Genomic DNA, 21,887 nt, shown 5'->3' with positions numbered 1-21,887 from the left:
CCCGGTCAAAAATTTTTTTGGGGGGGGTTCAAACCGGGTAACCCTCCCCCCCCCTCAGGGTTGGACAGGGTTGGACGTTTCATTAACTGTTCATAGCGTGCTTGAAATCGCACCATAATTGCTTATCCGCTAAATCAGATTACTTGCTGTAATGTGGGGTTCGGAGGCAAAAACAACGTCAAAGGGATTGCTACTTTAAAACACCATGGACACTGATCACTAAGACCCAACTTTAAATATGCAACTTAGGTGTTGAATTAAGTCTGGATTCAAGGTCAAAGTGTACTATCTGCCTATCTTTTTGTTTCTGCTTGTAACTTCCTCCGATTATTTTTATTTTTCAGCCTTTTTCTTTGAAAGAAAATCCAAATTTTTTACTGAAGGGGCTCGCCAGTTTAAAGAGAAAAAAGCAACTTTATAAAATTGGTAGAAAGAGATATTTTTAAAGTCTAGGTCAGATGTAGCTAACAATCATAGAATCAGTTTTGGTTGTCTACCATACTGTCTATATTAAAGCGTCTATGATGACACTTTCAGTCTGTGCTATCAAAACTATTTACGCGGCTAGTTAAGGATTTAGTGTTATTTAATGCGGAGTTCAAAGAAACTTCAAAATCATTAAAAGTTCTTAGACGAGAAAACCAAGTTGATCCATCAAAAACTCATAAATATCGTCTAGACCTTTTCCCTGCCATACTACTGCTACTACTAACAAGTAGCTGCACCACCAAGCCACCTGAAGTGAACACACCTGCTCATGTTTTTCGTCAACCCCAATATATTCAGAGCTTCAGTCTTTACCCCCTTCCACAAAATTCCAATTTCCTTTGAATATTTGCTTATGATCTCTTCCCAGGATTACCTGCTTTTCGTTTGGATTCAAATGAAGTACAATCTTTGGAAAAATGTCTCCCTTCATATGTGAAACGTGACCTAACCATCTCAACCTTTCTTTCATTACAGCCCTGGAAAGTGGGCTACCTTGTTTTTCGTACATCTTGTTGTTCGGCATTCAGCCAGAAAAACGGGTACCTAAAACTATGAGTAGACAATCCCTCTGGAAAACATTCAACAAATCTTCCTCGGCCTTTTAAAAGACCCACGAACAATGCCACTGTCATTCATTACCTTGGCTTTCAATGTTCTGATCTTAGCTGGTAGACTTCCCATTCATCCATACCCTTTTAAGCTGGGAAAACTCCTTACGCCTTGGCTATTCTACTTTTACATCTTTATTACATTCAACATCTTTACTGATAATACTACCCAGGTAAGTGAAGCTATTTCAGTTTGGGAAGTAATTTAAGTGAAAACTTTTTTTATGTGTATAGTGTCATTTGACACTAACCTGGCTGCATTCGCCTTTATTCCAGTGCATAAAGTATTTTAATTTTACGCTTAGTATCCCTAGAGGTGTACCCAAATGAACTTGAGGAACGTGGACCTCTTCTGATATGCACATAGGTAGGGGTGGGGAAGTTCTGTTTTAAGCTTATCCAAAGTTCTGGGCACTTTTTATTCAGTTTTAAATAACAAATTTTTTGGTTTTGGATCCCTCTTCCCTCATATGCTGGACCTCCTTTCCTAGAATTTTGGCTCAAACGTTTCTCTGAAAACATTATTTCACTTCTAGAAGCCTGGTAAATAACTTGGTTGGCAATAAATATATCTTATAGAATTTTTAGTTTTCTATATAAGTTCTTCCATATCTTTCTATGCTAAAAAAAAAATTGTAACCTCACTTAGGGATAATATTTTCGTTTTATTAAATACTCAAACAATATACAAACATTGACTGAATATATTACCAGTTGTCATTATGTTCAGAATATGCAATAGACTTTCCCACAAATTCCAGTTTTCCATTCCAGTTCCCACAAATTCCAGAAATCAAAACTGACGATGACTTTCAAGATGAAGCCAAAAACAAGATTTTTTGAAAGTTAAACTTAGAAAAAATGGATAATTAAACTAAAAGGAGTGTCAAAATGAAACAAAACTTCCAAATTTAGGACAATTTTTAGAAAAACCTTCTTAGTTCAGGTTAAATATCATAGGGAGATGTAACTTAGCGTTCAAAACCATTACTTTCTTCTCGAAAATGTCTATTGAAACAAGAATTTTTGGATTTGGCTGTACAGAAATACCTGTTCAGTAGCGTTTCCTTCTGAACAGGTGGCTCTTCAGGCTGGTTGCTATTAGATGTAGTATACTGAGTTACTGCATATTATGTTCTTCACTCAGGATACTGATTTACAACTTACGTTGAATCCAATGTAATAACGGTTTATTAATGCGTTCAATGCGTACAATAGAATTTTCCACAAATTTCAATTTAAAATCAAAATTCAAGATGACTGTTAACAATGAGCCGAAAATGAAATTAGTTTAAAATTAAATATGAAGAATGAAAGTTACACTGAAGTGAGTGTCGACATTAAAAAATAGGATCTTTTCCGCTATATCTATACTACTATTTAAGGTCCGTCTGGAGTCTACACAGGGTAATCGGTTTTACGACGGATCAAACAATGGAAAGAAAAACAAACAAATATATAATTTGGGTCACAGATGATTGCAGGCCTGGAATTACCTATAGGCCCGGGTATAAGGGCGCAAAATCTGAGGGGGTGCAATGAGTGTTTTTTTTTTGTTTTTTTTACAAAACTGGATTGATGTAATTTATCGTCAAGTGCCAGGTGCCCTCCGCTGCCACGCCGCCTATTTACAGAAAAGTGATTGTAAAATAGCACGGGAATTTCGTGGTCGCTTATAAACTGTCAGATATCTCCCAAGAATAGGAGCTGAGAATTCGGTATCACCTCTTTTTTGCATAATTTTGGCTCATCAGGTGCGTTCTTTTCAGTGCTTCCACTATCTCTGAATTTTCGGGGATTTCCCTGAAAATCTCGCAAAAACGGAGCGGCAAAAACGCTTGGACCTATGAGCGTCATAGCTTTGAAGCGTAAAAGCCCTGCAGGATTGTGTCTATAATCAGAGAAATGGTTATTATGTTGAAAAGGAGCATAAGATAAGGAACCTAATAATACCAGTTTTGTTTTATATTAGTATTGTATACAGCCTAGGGCTATATATTGGACCACCAGGGGAAATAGGGTGAACTGTCACAAACGCAACTTTAACCATATAAAAGAGCACGAAATTAGCAATATAAAAATGCCTCTCTTTTTGTTCTAGCGACGAGTTAACGACAAAAAAATAAATTGCAAATAGCGGCACACGTCTAACGGAAAAGACCCAAAAACTAAAATAAAGGCAGTCTTATAGAATAAGGTCAATATATAAAAAAAAAAAATTGGTTTTGACTAATTTTCATAGAAATACTTGACTTTGTCATTCAGCATTATCACACTCTCAAAATACTGACATGAGAATTTGTGGAATAGACTATACACAAATATCCTAAAAGGTGATTTTCACTCGGGAATCTCGCTTGTCTCATTGAGTGCCATTTCGCTTTGAACAGTTGGCTCTTCCGGCTGGCTGTTATTGGTTTCAGTATACTGAGGTACTAAAGCCATAACTTTGACATGAAATAAGTGAGGAACACCATTTATAATTTCTTTATTTACTGTTTCATTTACTTGAACTAAGCTTCCGTTGACCATTTTTGACATGGAAGTCGTATTTTTAAAGTCGTTAGGAAGAGCTTCAAGGGCGGTGGTATTAAAACTGCCATAGTTGTTCCATAAGCTTTGAACTTGATTCTGGAGCCGTTGAAGTGATTCTGAAAGAATAGAGGTTAGTCCTTTAAAGTTTAACTACACAAAGATTCTGCTTTATGAAATCGCTTTTTTTTTCCTGTGGTCTTCTTAGAAAGTTGCCGAAAGGTAGTGTCAGAATGTCTTAGACAATGAGTTCATGGTTTTCATGATTCACAAGTTCATGGTTCAGAAGAATTTTTACGAAGTCTCTAAAAATAAGTATTTTTCAAAATCTAGTAAGGAAAAAATACAGCTGTTATTTGTTCGATTTAAGATTTAATGCTGCTCCTTACTTTCAGTTGAAATAACTTGTTCTTTAAAATTTAGTTTCTGGTGTTTTTTTTTAATAATACCGAAAAATTCCACCTCCACGGAAAAATACCCCCTTTCAACTGAAAGATCCTCTTGACAATTCAATCCCAGTGAAAATTTACCCCAAAACAATTACCCTTAACATCTCCACATGTAGAATTGAGTCTGCAAAGAGAAAGTAAGACAAATACAAAGAATTTAGCATAGGAAGGCTGGTAAATTCCCCCTAGTCTAAAATTTCCTCTGGAAAGTCCACCCCCAGAAACTTCCCTGCCCATGGAAAATGTTTACACGTAGAAAATCCCCCCATCAGAAAGTTTTGCCCCCCTCCCTCCACCTGAAAAATGTATACAAACTGCCCAATTAAGGAAGGGCGTGGGAGAGGGGCTAGTTGGCCTTCAATATTTTTGGTAACTTAAAAAGCCCACTAGAACTTTTGATTTCCGTTCAAATGAGCCCTCTCCCGATGTTCTTGGAGTATTGGTTCGATTGGACCACCCCTGGAAAACCAACAAACAAAACAAGCAAACAAATAAACACGCATCCGTGATCTTTCTTCTGGTAAAAAATACAAAATTCCATGTTTTTGCAGAATGGAGCTTGATACCTCGACAGTAGGATTTTCTGATACGCTAAATCTGCTGGTGTGATTTTCATTAACTTTGAAGTTTCATTATTTGACTTTTAAAAGGTGTTTTCCCCCTTTTTTAAAAATCGGGCAAATTTTCTCAGACTCGTAGCTTTTAATGGGTAATATTAAGCTTAATGATTTTATATATTTGGAACCATCATAATAATCCGATTCTTTTGATACACATTTATATCAACATTCGGTTTTTAGAGTTTTGTTTATTATTGAGCCGTTTCGTTCCTTACTTACAGTTCGTTACCTCGAACTGTTTGACGACATATATTTTAAAAAGTGTCTCATTTACCATTTTAGTTTTGAAAAAATAAAAGGTTGCTGTGACTTCCTGATATTAGTATTAATATAATTTAAACAATAAATTACGTTTCATTAGTCTGGTATCCAACAAATTGCCATTCCTACTTTCTTCTAGACCCCTTCCTCAATGCGTTGCTTCTTACGCTAAAGTCTGTCTATTTGTTCAATTTTTTAAGTACAACTCCTGAAACACAAAGAACGTTTAATTACAACTAGCTACCGCTGCAACCCGGATCCAATATATGCAATGGCTTGATCTTCTAATGACCATCTTTTAATATAACCAGTGCTCCGATAGCTGTGGAGAAAAAAAAAGGAAAAAAAGATGCACTTGATGCAGAATATCCTGGTTGCAGCCACTTTTCTTGATTTTCAAGTCAATATATCTCACCTGTTATTCATGCCAAAGGACGGTAAATTTCATAAATAGAGGTTTAGAACAAAGCGGTTGCAATAGTGTACTTTTTGTTTTGATCTGACTCTATTTTTAGGAGTTATGGGTTATTATATTTTTTAGTATCGGACGCGATCGCCTCTTACTAGGTTGCTAGCTACCGCTGCAATCCAGATCTTAGCTAAAATAATGAAGATTATATGATCGGACCACAGGGTTTAGTTCCTTTGGGCTTGAGTTTGTTCTTTACCATAATTTGTTGTAATTCAGTTACTATGGGCGACAGTTCGTTTCTTAATGTAAAATTGGCTTTCAGTTATTATTGGCTATAGTTTGTTCTTTAACAAACAAATTAATATAAAATTACAAACTGGAAAAAGCCCATGGCTTTTTCTTATTTGGAATAGTAAGAGACGAACTTCAGAGAATGAGGCATCAAACTAAGCCCAATATGTGCCATGGATTGTTCTTTACTAGTTTTTAGCCATCTCTACAGCCTTGAAACGATAAAAATTACATAATCCCAGTTTATAAAAGACAGATCCCTTATATAATTTTTAGTTTATTAACGAATTTGTTATCATGTCTTATATGTAACTTAAATTTCGTAAGTCTCCGATGGTATATTGGTAAGCATACTGGCTTGTCATGTGGGAGACTGGGGTTTGATTCCTTGTCGGAGAGAATTTTTAATGTATTACTTACAAAAGCTTTTCAACCCCATCAATTTCCTTTTAAGTGAGCCATTAAACAGCTCTCTACGATGTTCCAGTGCCCCGCTATCTGAGAAAAGGAAAAAAAAAGAAGCCGTACATGCAGAATATTGCGGTTTCAGCCACTTTTCTTGATTTTCGAGCCAGTATATTTCCCTTGTTGTTCAAGCCAAGGGACTGTAAGTGTCTTATATAGGGGTTTCGGACAAGGTGGTTCTAATAGGTTACTTCGTTTTTTAATCTGATTCTAGTTTTATGAGTTATGGCCTATTTCGTTTTTTACTATGGGTTGTGATCGTCTCTTACTAGGTTGCTAGCTACCGCCGCAACCCGGATTTATTATAAAAAAAACTCATAATATAAAATTCACGGTGGTTCAGTCATTATAGCGTAAGTCCCATAATCCTGCGGTCGTGAGTCCAAATCTCTGTTAATTTTAAATGGCTGATGCTGGTTTCTAGGAAAGTAAGGTTTTATTGCATATTTTTAGTCTTTTAGTAGTGTTCAGTTATTATGGACTTTACTGTCTGTTCTTTACTGTACAATTCGTTCTTATTATTATTTTTGTTAATTACAAAGGTTTTCTATATACAGCAATTTCCTTTAAAATGAGCCCTTATACAGCTCTCTATTCATGAGCGTAGAGAATGGGGGGCAGCTCCCCCCCCCCTAGAACTTCAAATTTACGATAGATATTAGCGAGAACTTTTCGTATGTTGGAATTTTTTGTTGGATGTTACCTGGTAGATGGTTAAAAAAGCTGGAAATAAACAGAAATTTCCAAATATCGTTTGTGATATCAACATTTACGTTTCGATCTTCAATATTGATTTTCGGTCCGATATATATATAGGAGAGTGGCCCACGATCGGCTTATTTTGACTTGTTTAATTTTCCATGAATTGATTCAAGTGATAAGAAGTTGCTGAGCATGTCAAAGCAGAAGTAATTCATTCAATACCATCCTTGAAAAAGACAATTAGAAATACTCCGCCATTTTTCCACCTGGATGCCTCTCTATCCAAGAGGTCAAGAGTGCCAAATCTGGGCCATCCCGGCACTGGTTCAGTCGTCTCTGCCTTACGTTTGGCCACCGGACAAAAGAAAAAGAAAAGTGACCAGGGGAACATTAAAGCTTGTTTTTCGGCTATAAAATTAAGAAAGAATATGGTCAGCATAAAAAATTACAAAATGAATTTCATTGAGGTTTAAAAAAAAAAAATAAATAGTATTAATTTCAAATTATAAATTGACTGATCAAGACCAAAAGTAAGCCGCTCTGCTAATCTTGGTGTTCTACCTTTCAGTGGTGGCAGTTTTATTTCAACTTCTGTCTTTAAGACACTATTCATCTCGTCAGTTAGTGCAAAGTCTTTTGCCCCAGTCTCCTTCCAAAAGAGGACCTTAAGTCTTTCAGTTACTACTTTTGATAATGATAACACTGTGAACAGAAGTCCCTTTCTTGCTATTCAGCTCAATCAGAATGTAATCACCAGCCTTGACTTTCTCAGTGTAAAATTAGAAGTTGCTGGTTGGGGGCTTGTCTTCAATGTTCATGCTGGGGTCTGAAGAGTTGTTGTATACAGGATCATCTACGGCAGAATCGTCACTCTAACTGTAACTCTTGTTGCCAGAGACACGCCTTTTGCTTTTTAGTCTTTTCACTTGTCTGACTTTCTTCCGTTCCAGGACTAGGGCTTTTTAGCAGATACAGCTTTTATCCTAGCAGTAATGCATTCTTTCATAGAGGTGTCAGTGAGCACTTCTGAGTTTTTCATATTTTTTTCCTGTTGATTGTTTGGGTTTGAGATTTTTTGGGTTGATTTTTTGGGATTGATAAAATGCTGAAAGTGAAGCAAAAAATGAGATGCAGTCATCCAGCCAGAACGATTTTCTGAGCTGATCTTTATGGTTCCTGGTAAAGCTCCCCTGAGTAAAATTTCCGGACACTCTTTTTGTGGGGAAATAAGTAGAGGAGGGACTGTGTTCCCAACACATTAACACCAGCACAAATCGTGGTCAACTGACCTCTTTCTGCTGACGTGACCTTCCCTACTTACTTCTGGCCTCGCTGTGCAATGATTTTACCAGGCTTGTAGATTTTTTCAGACCTGATTCGTCAAAACTTCCAATGTCTTGTGGTCTGAACATGTGTTTATATAGGCCTCAATCCAGGTTGTTAAAGAAAGCTCCTACACTGTGACAGTTGAAAGCAGTTGTCCGTCATAGGCTTGTACTTATTGGCGTTCTTACTGATAGAGTTTTAAGTCAATCCATAAAACCACGGTTCCAATCTTTACCTGTAATTCCTCCACTTTTTCCACTACCTTTGCAGTTCCGTTATCCGGTACTTTTATGCTCTTAATAATGGTATAAGTGTATGCAAATTTACACGCTACTAGGGGAATACAGTCGAAAGCATATAAGCTATCGTTTTCAAGTAAGTTTTTAGTCTTTTTGCTTGTTCCTCTGTAAATATCGATCATGGGTTGTAACAGGGTGTAAGGAAATTCAGGTCCAGACTTTTTAGACGGATATTCAGCTTCTCAACTTTTTTTTTTATGTAGTCTTGCAGCGTTCCTCTAGGGACACCCATGGTACTTCCAGAGAATCCAACTGACTTTTTGTAGAATAAGACAGAAAAAGCTGCTATTTTATTTTCTTCTGGATCACAGCCACCTTATTTTCTTTTCTATTCTGTTTTACTTTTAATCATTTTATCTTGAATGAAATTTAACAGAAAAAAAGAACTTCAGTTCACCTACTGTTCCGACAGGATTAAACAACGCCAGAAATAACACAGTTTTGGGTATTAAGCTTGCCTTCAACCTTTAAATATGCTGTTTACACAGCTTTTACAAGCATAGCCCACGTTTGGACACCTTGGTAAGGCATGCCAAATTTACTCTGGGTATTGTGGCCGAACATGGGAGTTCACTATCCCACAGGATGAAAAATACTAAAAGCAAACTGGTGAAGATGGCACGTCTCGGAAGCTGCTAAAAACAGGCAAATAATAGGAGAATACAATGTGAGTTTACAACGCGATTTTTCTAGTATTCGTAATTAGGCGTAGGCTTTCAGACAAAATTGAAAAAAATTCCAGAGTTAATCACCATAAAACCTGATCCAATCTGAAATTTTTGGTAAAAGTATTAATTAAGGTCAGACTTAAAAAAAAAAAAAATACACTACAATCTTTCAGAGCGTTTATAATCCACCAGAAGCCACATAGGTTTTTGTATTGTAACTGTTTGCTTTGGCTAGACGTGGGTCGGTCTCCCCTATACCAATTTTAATATTTAATTTTGCCCAACTGTAAACTTTTGAGTTGAATTCTTAGAAGAAGCTGTAATCTAACCATAATGTGATTTGTTTCAAATCGCTTTTGTGGTGTTTATGTATTCTGGAAATTGGAAGTAGGATAGTGGGTTTCTTATGTTATACTGTTGCAGGAAAAGTAGAACATGGAAAATGTTAAAGGCCGAGTTTTAGTGAAATATAGAATGACTAGTTTCTAAAGACCTGTATTCAAAGGACCTCGGGAAGTATTAGTAAGATCCCCCCCCCTCCATCACAGAAGTGGCTGCCCCCCCCTACACAAGATGCTGCCTACGCCCATGTCTCTATTATGACGATTAAATACCTACGACTATGAAGTCATTCATCAATCTTGACATGAAAATGCAGTTTTTTCGTAAAAAATTATTTTATATAAAAAATAATTTTTTTAATTACAAAATGTTTGTAACCCAATCAATATCCTTTAAAAAGAGCCATTAAACAGCTCTCTATGATGTTTCAGTGTCCTGCTATCTGAGGAAAAGAAAAAAAAGATGCTGTATATGCGGAATATCGTGGTTTTAGCCACTTTTCATGATTTTCAAGCCAATATATTTCCCTTTTTGTTTAAGCCAAGAGACTATAAGTTTTTCTATACAGGGATTTCCGACAAGGCGGTTCTAACAGCGCACTTCGTTTTTTGATCTGATTCTAGTTTTAGGAGTTATGACCTATTTCATTTTTTACTATGGGGCGTGATCGTCTCTTACTAGGTTGCTAGCTACCGCTGCAACCCGGATTGGAAGTGTTTTTAAAAGTGCTAAAAATTTACCGTGAAGAGTAATGTATTGAGGAGAGAGCGACCCCTTCATGCACGAAATAATTTCTGTTCGTTTTGAGTTTTAACATTGTTCCTTACTTTCAGCTGAAAAAACCTGTTTTTCTTTTTATTTAGTTGCGTTAAATACAAGTGGCTAGTTTTGTAACTATTGTGCAACTTTACTAAAAAGCCCAAGGGGATTGCTGTCACTGGTATCTTTGAGAATTTGAAAATAAGGAGTTCAGTTATTTAGAAAAAAAAGACAATAATAAATGACATTTTTTAGTTGGCAGTAATTTTTCATTTTTCATTTGGCAGTGACTCCCTCCCCCCACCCGCTAATGCTTATTAGGGGGTGGGGGTGGAAAGGGGACTATAAAAGACGTGAAATCGTAAACCTCCGGTTAAAGAACTTTACCCTGGAAGTTATAATGGTAGCCGACAAAACTAAAAAGAGATACATCAGTGCTTCCCATGCAAAAAAGCGATTCTCCTTGTTGTTCAAGGCTGGGGACTGTAATGCTCCTACACAGGACTTCCAAACTTGGTGATACCAGTGGTGGACTGTTCGTTTTGGTCCGAAGCCATCTTCGATGGTTTCAGGCTATTTTTCAAAATCCTTGTAAATTTATTTTTGCAATAAATTTTTTCCTTGTACTAAATATTACTTCCCTTAATATAAGGGAGCTACTAAGATTTTCCTCTTTTTCAAAAACTCAGCTTTATTTCAGAGATATGACCATCTTTCTGTGAAATTCATCATCAGGGATTTTGTTGGAGGAACTGATTTGATTTTTTTTCTTTCTTTTCAACAGTATTATATTTATCCATAGTTTTGAATTTAAAATATGCTGCGTTGACAACGCTATTTTTCGAAGTTTCATTTACTACTTATTTTCTTCAGTTTTTGCCCTTCATTTGCTTGATGTTACTTCCTTGAATATGCGGGTACTACTGAGATTTTTGAAACGGGGTCTACTGTTTTTTCAGAGACATAACAGGACTGTAGAAAAATTAAGAATCACCCCGACTAAACAACATTAGTAATGCCAATTCAGGGATTGACTTGGATTTTTTTTCTTTCTTTTCTACAATATCACATTTATCCATAGTTTTAAATGCAAAAAAGGCTGCCTTGACTACGCTGTTATTCTATTAGTTTCAGTTCTTATTCATTTTCTCCAGTTTTTGCACTTCATTTGCTTGATGTTACTTCCTTGCGGGTACTACTGAGATTTTTGATACGGGTTCTAATCTTTATTCAGAGACATGGCAGGACTGTAGCAAAATTAAGAATCGCCACGACTAGACGACAGTAGTTATTTCTTTTCAGGGACTGACCTCTTCTATTTATTTTCTGGTTTACAGTGTCATACTTAACCAAAGGTTTGAATACAACATCTGTTTTTCGGGAAGTTTTGTTTCTCCCTTAAATTCTCCATTTATGCTTTAATTTGCTGGAAATAACTTTGTCTAATATAAAGGTGCTGCTACGAGTTTGCAGTGGGTTCCATTTTTATTATAGCCATGAAAGCTTTGCAGCGCAGCTGAGAATCACCAGGACAAGATTTTTTTTTTTTTTTTTTTTTTTTTTTTTTTTTTTTTTTTTTTTTTTAGTGACCGGCTCGAGTTTTTAAATTCCGTTTTTGCGTGTTCATATTTACCCTTAGTTTTGAATACAACATCTCTTGTCTTCATAACGCTGCGTTCCAAGCAGTTTTATTTCTCTCTTAATTGTCTGTTTTTGCATTATTTTTTTTTACTTACTTCTCTGAATCTACAGGTGCTGCTAAAATTTTTGGTACAGGTTCTACTTTTGTGTCAGGGACAAGAAATTGCAACAAAAAATAAGTATCAACCTGGCTAGAGGCATCTTCCACCGACAAACCAGACTATTGAAACCAGATTAATAATTGCCTGTTGAACAAGAAAGTTTATAAACGGATTTATAAAATTGTATTTTTCAAATTTCAAACTACTGAACTGCACATTTTATAAGCCCAAGTTACGACCAGGCGATATCTAAATCCATAATCTTTTTTTCAATTTCTTCGCTTTTTGTGAAATAATGTTAACTTTGATTATCTAAAGGAGGATAGGCAAACGTTTGCTACAAAACAAATTTGCAGGAATTCTGAAAAATTGTCGGAAACACCAAAAGATGGTTTCGGATCAAAATTTTTAGGATCAGTTTAAAAAGTAGCTAGTTTTTATGTGTGTATTGTTATCGAATTTTCCTTTTTAAAGTTTCGGTTTTTGTTGACATAGGTCCCTATTCAGTTTCACCTCATTGTCACGATGTGTTTGGTGACCTTAATTATAATCTCAAGCCCGACATGGGCTGATAGAAACAAAGCACTCCTTGGGAATAAGTGCGTTGAGAATATGTTGAGTATGTTGAGAATAAAGATACGATGATAAATACAATGGAACGGTTTTACATACCTTCTAATCGTAAAAAAATGTAAAGAAAAGAAAAAAATAATGTGGATGGCCTTACCCAACTCTGATTTGCAATAATTCAAAAGACAAACTGTAATAGTAATATAAAATTCTTACCAACAACTGTGTTTAAAATTGGTGTGCCAAAAAGCGGGAAAAACGGAAGCATTGTTTCTTGTGTACTGTCTTCATTTTCATCATCATTAATAGACGGACTTACTAAGTGTATGCCAAATTCACTTTCTTCATCATCTGAAGTGGTGCTATTTACCTTTGTATTGATCATTTCTAGGTCAATCGTGTGTTGACGTCTTTTTAAGACCATTTCATTTGTTTCGTTTATTCCCTTGGAAGTTTCAATGGGCATCCAATTCCCAGAATCAAATGCACCGTTTTCAATATGCAAAAGGCGGGGACTTGCACTTTTGTTGGAAGTATTTATGTTTGCATCATTTTGAGTAGTTGTATCAGCTTCGGTTTTTAAAGGGGCTGATTTGGTTTCTTCATCTGAAAACTCAGCCATCTCGTTATCATCATTTTTGGAATCTAGCGTTTCTGGATCATCTGTTCGTTCAGCCCCAAAGCCTGGCTCTGCCTTAACAGCAGCCTCTTTAAGAAAATCATTTAAATCAATAAAATCTTCGTCATCACCTACATCAGTATCATATTCTTCATCCTCTTCTTGGGAGCTTGTGGTAGCATCTTCTTCTGCGGTTCTATCATTTTGATCATAAGAGACATTTGGAACTTCATCAGAAACACCTCGTGCTTGGTCCTCGTGGTCAAGACTTTCATGCTGATTATCATCTTGTATTTCCTCCATCATATCCATTATTGGACAGCTATTTCCAAGACAGATGCTCTGTTTTTCAGTTGCATTTTCATCATCTTCATTATCATCACTAACTATGTTAATGACTTCTATTGAAGCTCCTACTTTTTCCGAGTTTGGACATGATGTACAATCTTCTTTGGCTCTTCCATCTTCAATGCAATCTTTGGAACAAGGTAGTGAATCAGGAAAACTTTGGGAAGCTGCATCAGAATTATTTCCAATGTCTTCGACTAAAAGTAAAACATAATTGTATGAAAGAAAAGATACAGTACATACAAAAGAGTATCATTTTCCTCATGAGTCCTATGACTTGTCTGATAGGGACATGTAACAAGTAACCGGTAGGGATAATTCCTATGAAAAGTATAAACAAATAAAAAAGATGCAAGTCACCAGCTAAAATAAGGGAGAGATGTCTTCTAGAAGGTACTGAAAATTTCTTATATGATTTTTCTTTAAAAGGTTTCCTTGATGGTTTCCTTTCCCGTGATTATCTAGTGATTGTAGTACAGTGACCATTTAAAAAACATCTCCACCCTGTCAAAGAAGTGTTCTTGACATTGAGAAAAAAAAGTAATTACTTATATACCAGTCAAAATTCAATAATGTCATTTTGACGTTTTCAGAGGTAGCACCTTAGAGCTGCTCTAACAAAGATCAATGTGCATTTATTTATTTGTTACTTTTTTCCTCCGGCCACTTCGTGCCGAGGGTTTGTGCCATATTCGTGAGGGAGCAAATTCAATTAAAAATTGAAAGTTCTAGTGCCTTTTTTAAGGTCGAAAATGATCGAAGAGTAACCAGCTCTCCTCCCAAGTCCTTTTTATCTAACCTCGCCCTCTGTACCCCTCAAGACATAAAAACTTCAAAATAACCCTTTTGTTCAGAACTGTTGCGAAGATCCATTAAACACATCTACGGGGATGACATGAACTCCACAGCTCCTGGGGTAAGGGTTGTTGATTGTACAAATTGCCAACCGTTTACACATTATAGGCTACTGGGAAAAGGAGTCTTGGGTGGCAGTGTCTTGAAACTTCGAGAAATCATTCTCTGTGTCAAAACACTCGCGCATTTTGTTATGGAATGAGAGGGGGATAGGGTAGCTGGAAACGAGCGAAAGAACTTTTTGCCCTAATTCAGTTTAAAACTTAAAGCCATAATCTCTTGAGCCACAAGAGCCTGATGAGTAAAAAATTGTTTTGGTGCATGTTGCCCCCCCCTGATAAAAACGGGGGCCTAAAGATTTTTTCCTGGTCCGTTCAAAACTCATATCCTTAAGTTGTTTGTTCAGGAAGACTTCGATGTAATCAAAAACTGAAAAAAAACAATGTTTCTCACCGAAATGGCCCACGACCAAGAGCCATAAAATATAATACATTATAAAACATAATAGGCCACGACTAAGGGCTATAAAATATAATACAATATGAAAATACAATGGGTCACGACTAAAGGCTATAAGGGCTAGAAAACTTTGCTTTCATCAACCATTTTGTATGGAGAGGCTGGTTATAAAACTTTGGTAAGGGCTTATTATATTCAAAGTTATAATACGTTTTTTAAGTGTCAAAAGTAATTGGAGGGCAACCGAATCCTTTTCTGCTACCTGGTCCCCCGTAACCCCAAATATTGAGATGGCCTTTTTGTTCAGATATGTTTAAAAGTCTAATAAATTTGGCTTTGGGGTCAAGACCACCCCAAAGCCCAAGGAGAAAAGGCCATAAATTTTGGAAGTTGCCCATTCTCAGTCAAGTTATGGTAACAAACTGTGAGTTAGAATCGACTCGAGCCAAAAGTAACCGAAACTCCCAAAAATTAGTTTTGATCACAATTAATGCATAAAGGGAATCGGCTTCTTATGGTGATTAAATAAAAAAAAAAACAAGTTATTCCAACTGAGAGTAAGAAACAGCATTAAAACTTAAAACGAACAGAAATTATTACGTATATGAGGGGGTTTGCCCCCTCGTCAATACCTCGCTCTTTACGCTGAAGTCCGTATTTTGTTCCAATTCTTTAAGAATGACCCCTGAATCACAAAGACCGCTTAATTAGAATAAATAGCTCTTTTCAAAGTACTAAAAAAACTTTAGCGTAAAGAGCAAGGTATTAACGAAAGGACAAACCCCTCATATATTTAACAATTTCTGTTAGTTTTCAGTTTTAATGTTGCTCCTTAAATTCAGTTGAAAAAACTTATTTTTTTTATTTTAATTTCTTATCGTTTTTTAAATAATGCTGGGAATTCCAGCGCCCCCTTAATAGAAAATTCCCTTCCCTTATGAAAACTTCCTGCGTGGAAAAATCCTCCCATGTAAACCCATCCACCCTCCCCCCCCCAAAAAAAAAATCCCCCTGAAAACGTCTGTATACTTCCCAGTAACCAATACTATATGTAAACAGTGGGGAAACATCATAACTTGCAGCCCTTCCCCCGGGAACTGTGGGGGATTAAGTCATCCTCAAAAACATAGTTATTAATTTTTTCGATTATGCTGAACAAAATGGATATCTCAAAATTTTGATCGGGTGACTTTGGGAAAAAATGAGCGTGGGAGGGGGCCTAGTTCCCCTCCAATTTTTTTTTGTCACTAAAAAAGAGCACTAGAACCTTTAATTTCCTTTCGAGTGAGCCCTCTCGCGACATTTTAAGACCACTAGGTCGATACGATCACCTGGAAAACAAACAACAAATAAACACGCATCCGTGATCTTTCTTCTAGCAAATATTACAAAATTCGACATTTTTGCAGATAGGAGCTTGAACCTTATGCAGTAGGTTTCTCTAATATTCTGAATCTGATGGTGTGATTTTCATTAAGACCACTTGACTTTTAAGGGGTGTTTTCCCCTTTTTCGAAAATCAGGAACATTTTCTCAGGCTTTTAACCTTTTATAGGTAAGACTAAACTTGATAAAACTTACATATTTGACATCAGCATAAAAATCCGATTCTTTTGATGTATCTATTGGTATTGAAATTCCGATTTTTAGAGTTTTGGTTACAATTGAGCCGGGTCGCTCCTTACATACAGTTCGTTACCACGAACTGTTTGATTCCAAATCTATAAAGTTGTTTAAGTTTAATGATACCTATCAAAAGCTACGGGCCTGAGAAAATGTGCATAATTTTTTGAAAAATGGAGAATCGCCCCCAAAAATTAAAGTGGTCTGAATGAAAGTCACAGTATTATATTGAGCATATCAGCGGACTCTACTGTAGAGGTTTCAAGCTTCTACCTAAAAAAATGTGGATTTTTGCTTATTTTTCCCAGAGGAAAAAGATCACGGATGCGTATTTATTTATTTTATTTTATTTTGGGTTTTCCGCATGGTCGATTGTAACGAACCAATGGTCTTAAAAGGTCGAGAGAAGACTTATTCGAACTATAATTGAGAAGTGCCTGAATTTTCAAACACCTTTGGTCCTCAGTTTTATAGATTACGAGCAAGCAATCGATTCTGTTGATAGAAGAGCTTTGGTAAAGGTTCTATCCTCGTATTGTATACCAGACAAATACATTAAAATGATTATTGTATGTACGAGAATAATATTGCTGCGGTTAAGGTAGGGAATTAAATTAGCAGCTGGTTTTGTATTAAATCAGGAGTTAAGCAGGGTTGTGTTCTATCCCCCTTTATATGGATTATTTTGATGGACTGTGTTTTAAGGAGCACATGAAAGGCAATGGGAGAACACAGAATCTAATGGGGAGGAAAAGGTCTCCTAGACTTAGATTATACTGATGATTTAAGCATCTTAGATTAAAGTGTGAGCAAAATAAATGAAGTTTAGGAGGTTTTGCGAGTTCAGGGTGCTAGAATTGGTTTGATAATTAAGGTTAGGAAGACTAAGTCACTAAGGCTAGCAATAAGTGAAGATGAAAAGGTGACGTTGGGTAATGAAAAGATTGATCAGGTGGGCAGCTTCACTTACCTTGGTAGTATTATTAGTAAAGATGAAGATGAAGAGCAGTGAAGATGTTAAAAATAGAATAGCCAAGGCTCAGGGTGTTTTTTCACAGTTAAAAAAAGTCTGGAAGAATAGGAAGATAAGTCTGCAAACCAAGATTAGAATATGAGAAGCTAGAGCGACGACAGTGGTCAAATATGGCTCTTAAGCATGGACGCACCAAAAAGCGGCTGAAGATTTGCAAGATGTTTTCCAGAGACCTTGGTTAAGGATTGTTCTGGGTACCCGGTTGACTGACTGTATTTCAAAGAATAGGCTCTGCGAAAAATGTGGTTCAATACCGCTCTCTAGGGCTATAATGAAAGAAAGGTTGAGGTGGTTAGGGCATGTTGTGCGGATGAAGGATGACAGATTGCCGAAGGTTGTTCTTTTCGACCAACCATTTAGAGCTAAACGGAAAGCAGGTCGTCCCCGTCTGGGGTGGGAGGACGTCGTAAAGAAAGATTTAAAGGAAATGGGAACTTCATGGGCGGGCGTAAAAAGGGAGGCTTTGAATAGATTGGGGTGGAGGAGGATCGTGCGTAGCTGTGTTGGCCTCATGCGGCTTGGTGCTGCGGTGAGTTGTTAGTAGTAGTAGTAGTAGTAGTAGTTTGAAAGTACTAAAAAAACTTTAGCGTAAAGAGCGAGGCATTGACTTTGGGGCAAACTCCCTCATATACGTAATAATTTCTGTTCCTTTTAAGTTTTAATGTTACTCCTTACTTTCAGTTGAAAAAAAAATTGTTTTTTTATTTAATTTCTGATCGTTTTTAAATAATGCTGAGAAATTCGGCGGCCCCTTCATAGAAATGTCCCTTCCCCCAAGGAAACATCCTCCTTGGAAAGATACTCCCCCGTAACCCCCTACTCTGACCCTCTCCCCCCACCAGAAAAAAATCTTTCCTGAAAACGTCTGTATACTTCCCAATAACCAATACTATATGTGAACAATATACGAATTTTATAACTTGGAGTCATTCCTCCGGGGACTGTGGGGGACTAAGTCATTTTCAAAGACAAATTTTATTTATTTAAGTTTCGACCATGCTGAACAAAATGAGTATCTAAAAATTTTGATTGGGTGACTTCGGGAAAAAAATGAGCGTGGAAGGAGGCCAAGTGGCCCTCCAATTTTTTTGGTCACTTAAAAAGGGCACTAAAACTTTTAGTTTTCGTTCAAATTAGCCCTCTTACGATATTATAGGACTACTGGATCGATATGAACACCCCTGAGAAAAAAAGAAACAAGCAAACAAATAAACTCGCATCCATGATCTTTTTTCTGGCAAAAAATACAAAATTCCCACATTTTTGCAATAGGAGCTTGAAACTTCTCTAGCAGGGTTTTCTGATACGCTGAATCTGGTGGTGCGATTTTCATTCAAGTTCTACGACTTTTAGGGATTGTTTCCCCCTTTTTTCGAAAATAAGACAAATTTTCTCAGGCGCGTAACTTTTGATGGGTAAGACTAAACTTGATGGCACCTATATATATCTGAAAGCAGTATAAAAATTTGATTCTTTTGATGTATCTATTGATATCAAAATTTTGTTTCTTAGAGTTTCGGTTACTATTGAACCCGGTTGCTCCTTACTTACAGTTCGTTACCACGAACTGTTTGATCAAAAGTTCCGCAGAATTCCAATCCATGTAAACAATAATACCCCTTTTCGTTCACCTGAAATTAATGATAATACTATCATTAGGGACTCATTCAACAAAAATACTGTTCAGCCAAAATTTTAATTACAATCCAAAATTGTCATTCTTAAGCAGGAGTATTCAAAATGCGAAACGCTACCAGGTTCCTCGGGAAGAAAAATCAGATCTGGTTGAGGGGGACTCTAGGCGTGATCAATTGATAAATAAATTTTTTCTTCTTAATGGAAGTACATCAGGTCTATTGATTGCTTTATATTTTAATTAAATAAAAGAAACAATAAGTTTTTCCAGCTGAAAGTAAGGAGCAAAATCAAAACTTAAAACAAAAAGAAAGTATAGCGTATATTCGGGAGTTGCCCCCTCCTCAATACCTCGCTCTTCCTGCTAAAGTGTTTAGTATTAAAAAAAAAAAAAAATTCTTATTATTCTAATTAAACGGCCCTTGTGTTTTAGGAGCCGTTCTTAAAGAGTTGGGACAAAAGTCAAAATTTAGTGCAAAGAGCGAGGTCTTGAGGATGCGGCAACCCCCCTCATATACGTAATAATTTCTGTTCGTTTTAAGTTGTGATGCTGTTCATTACTTTCAGTCGAAAAAACTTGTTTTTTTTCATTTAATTTCTGATATTTTTTAAATATTGCCGGGAGATCCAGCTCCCCTCCATGGGAAGTCCCCCCTACGGAAAATCACTCCAGGGAAATTTCCTCCCGTATAAATATCCCCTCGAGGAAAATTGCCCCATACAATTCTATTCTCGCTGAAAATTCCCCTCGGAAAATGTCTTGCGGACGATTCCGCTTGAAAAATTTTTCTTAGCACACTTTCATTTTAAAAACAATTTAATTTCTAATTGTTTCGCAAATCATGGCAAAAATCCTCCTCTGTGAAAAATTTTTCCCGCGAATCCCCCCCCCCTCCCTAAGTAGAAAACTGCTCCTACAGAAAATTCCCCTGGAGAATTTATCCCGCGGAAAACTCCCTCATTGAGAATTTATCTCGTGGAAAATACCCCCCCCCCCTGTGCAAAAAGATCCTCTAGACAATTCCAACCTGGTGAAAATTCCCCCAAGACAATTTTGCTTAACAAATCCAGACCTAAAATTGAGTCTGCAAAGACGAATAAAAAGAATTTCGCATAGGAATTCTGGAAAACTCCCCCTGTGTAAAATTTTCCCTGTAAAGTCCAAACAGCCCCCCCCCCGACGAAACTTCCTACCCACAGAGAATTTTCCCCGTAGAAAATCCCATCAGAAGAAAATCCCCCACCCGAAAAATGTATGCATACTCCCCAATAACAAATACTTTACGTAACAATGGGCCAATTTCATGACTTTCATATCTTTCCCCTGGAAACTGTGAGCGTCATGTTATCCCCAAAGGCGTAGTGACTGAGCCTTCCAACTATGTTGAATAAAATGGCTATCTCAAAGTTTTGATAGGACGACTTCGGGAAAAAGGGACGTGGGGGGCTAGTTATCCTCCGATCTTTTTGGTCACATAAAAAGGGCAGTAGAACTTCTAATTTTCGTTCGAATGATGAGCCCTTTCTTGATATTCTAGTAATAATCGTTCGAAAAGGTCACCCCTGGGAAAAAAAAACAACAAATAAACATGCATCCGTGATGATTCTTCTGACAAAAAGAATACAAAATCCCACATTTTTGCAGATGGGAGCTTGAAACTTCTACAGTAGGGTTCTCTGATATACTAAATCTGATGATGTGATTTTTATTAAGATTCCTTGACTTTTTAGGGATGTTTCCCCCCTTTTTCTAGAATCAGGCACATTTTTCAGGCATGTAGCTTTTGATGGGTAATACTAAACTTAATGAATCTTATATATTTGGAACCAGTATAAAAAGACAAATCTTTTGATGTATCTATTGATATCAAAATTCCTTGTTTTAGAGTTCTAATTACAACTGAGCCGTGTACTTTGCTTTGAAAGACCTATTTTGTGGGACCTATTTTGTCGTATTTTCTACTAAAACCTGTCTGCGAATTAGATAAATTAAAAACAATTTTTTTAAATTAAAATTAAGGAACAGCATTGAAACTCAAAATGAACAGAAATTATTCCATAGCCTATATAAGGGGGGCTGCCAATCAACAGAGCTTGCTTGATTTAAGGGGGCCAGATGTAGATCTAAACTTCTAAAAAAAACTTACATCACCACAATTACTGCAGCCGCCTTCCCCTGCTTTAGCACACGATAAAAAGCAAGCGCCTCCCTTAAGAGACATGGTAAGCAAAGTCAAGAAGGAATAACTTACATGATATGGGAGACGCTAACAGAATTCCAAAAAGGCAATTCACAAAAGTAAATATCACTAAGAGACGTGCCATGATGATAATCAAACTGAATTAAAACTTGATTTTTTGTCTGATCAAGTTTGTTTTGGCTTCCTCTACATGCTTCAGTAAACCCATGCAACTTCCGTTATCCTCTGCTTTGTAAATGCATCATTGATACTAGAACGCATTTGGACCAACAATAGGTTTTTTACACGCTAACCTTAACCTTATGAAATCTCAAAATATTCCGCCTTTGATATTGGTGTAGGGCAAACAGTTGTTTTCCGGCAAAATTTTCTTCAATATTTTAAGGAAAGTAGCTGAGTTTGGGATACTTGTCTGTTAAACGGAACACATCCAATAAGTGAAGTTAGGTTAATTCTAATGAAATATGCCAAAAAATGATGATAATTTTATACTTTAGAAACAAAATTAGGGAGATTACGACAAAGAATTGTTGAAAGCAGGCCGCGCAGAACGCTTTATATTAAATACCTAACCCAACT

The 21,887-nt window shown here is 36.5% G+C and overlaps 1 protein-coding gene across 1 annotated transcript; it reads right to left on the bottom strand.

Annotated features, from left to right (window-relative positions):
* Window positions 1-1,742: 1,742 nt before the first annotated feature.
* Window positions 1,743-21,529, bottom strand: LOC148949917 (uncharacterized). The gene is made up of 3 exons (XM_089092001.1): window positions 21,360-21,529; window positions 12,752-13,699; window positions 1,743-3,748 (listed from the first exon to the last, which is right to left on the bottom strand). The coding sequence occupies exons 1-3, from the start codon at window positions 21,430-21,432 to the stop codon at window positions 3,438-3,440; spliced, it is 1,332 nt and encodes a 443-aa protein (XP_088948127.1). The 5' UTR covers window positions 21,433-21,529; the 3' UTR covers window positions 1,743-3,437.
* Window positions 21,530-21,887: the final 358 nt, after the last annotated feature.

The sequence above is a fragment of the Artemia sp. Qi Xiang Cuo genome, chromosome 7 (assembly GCF_049724085.1).
Source record: "Artemia sp. Qi Xiang Cuo chromosome 7, ASM4972408v1, whole genome shotgun sequence".
Taxonomy (NCBI): domain Eukaryota; kingdom Metazoa; phylum Arthropoda; class Branchiopoda; order Anostraca; family Artemiidae; genus Artemia; species Artemia sp. Qi Xiang Cuo.
The sequence above is the reverse complement of the archived record's forward strand: the minus strand, read 5'-3'. Positions and strand labels throughout refer to the sequence as shown.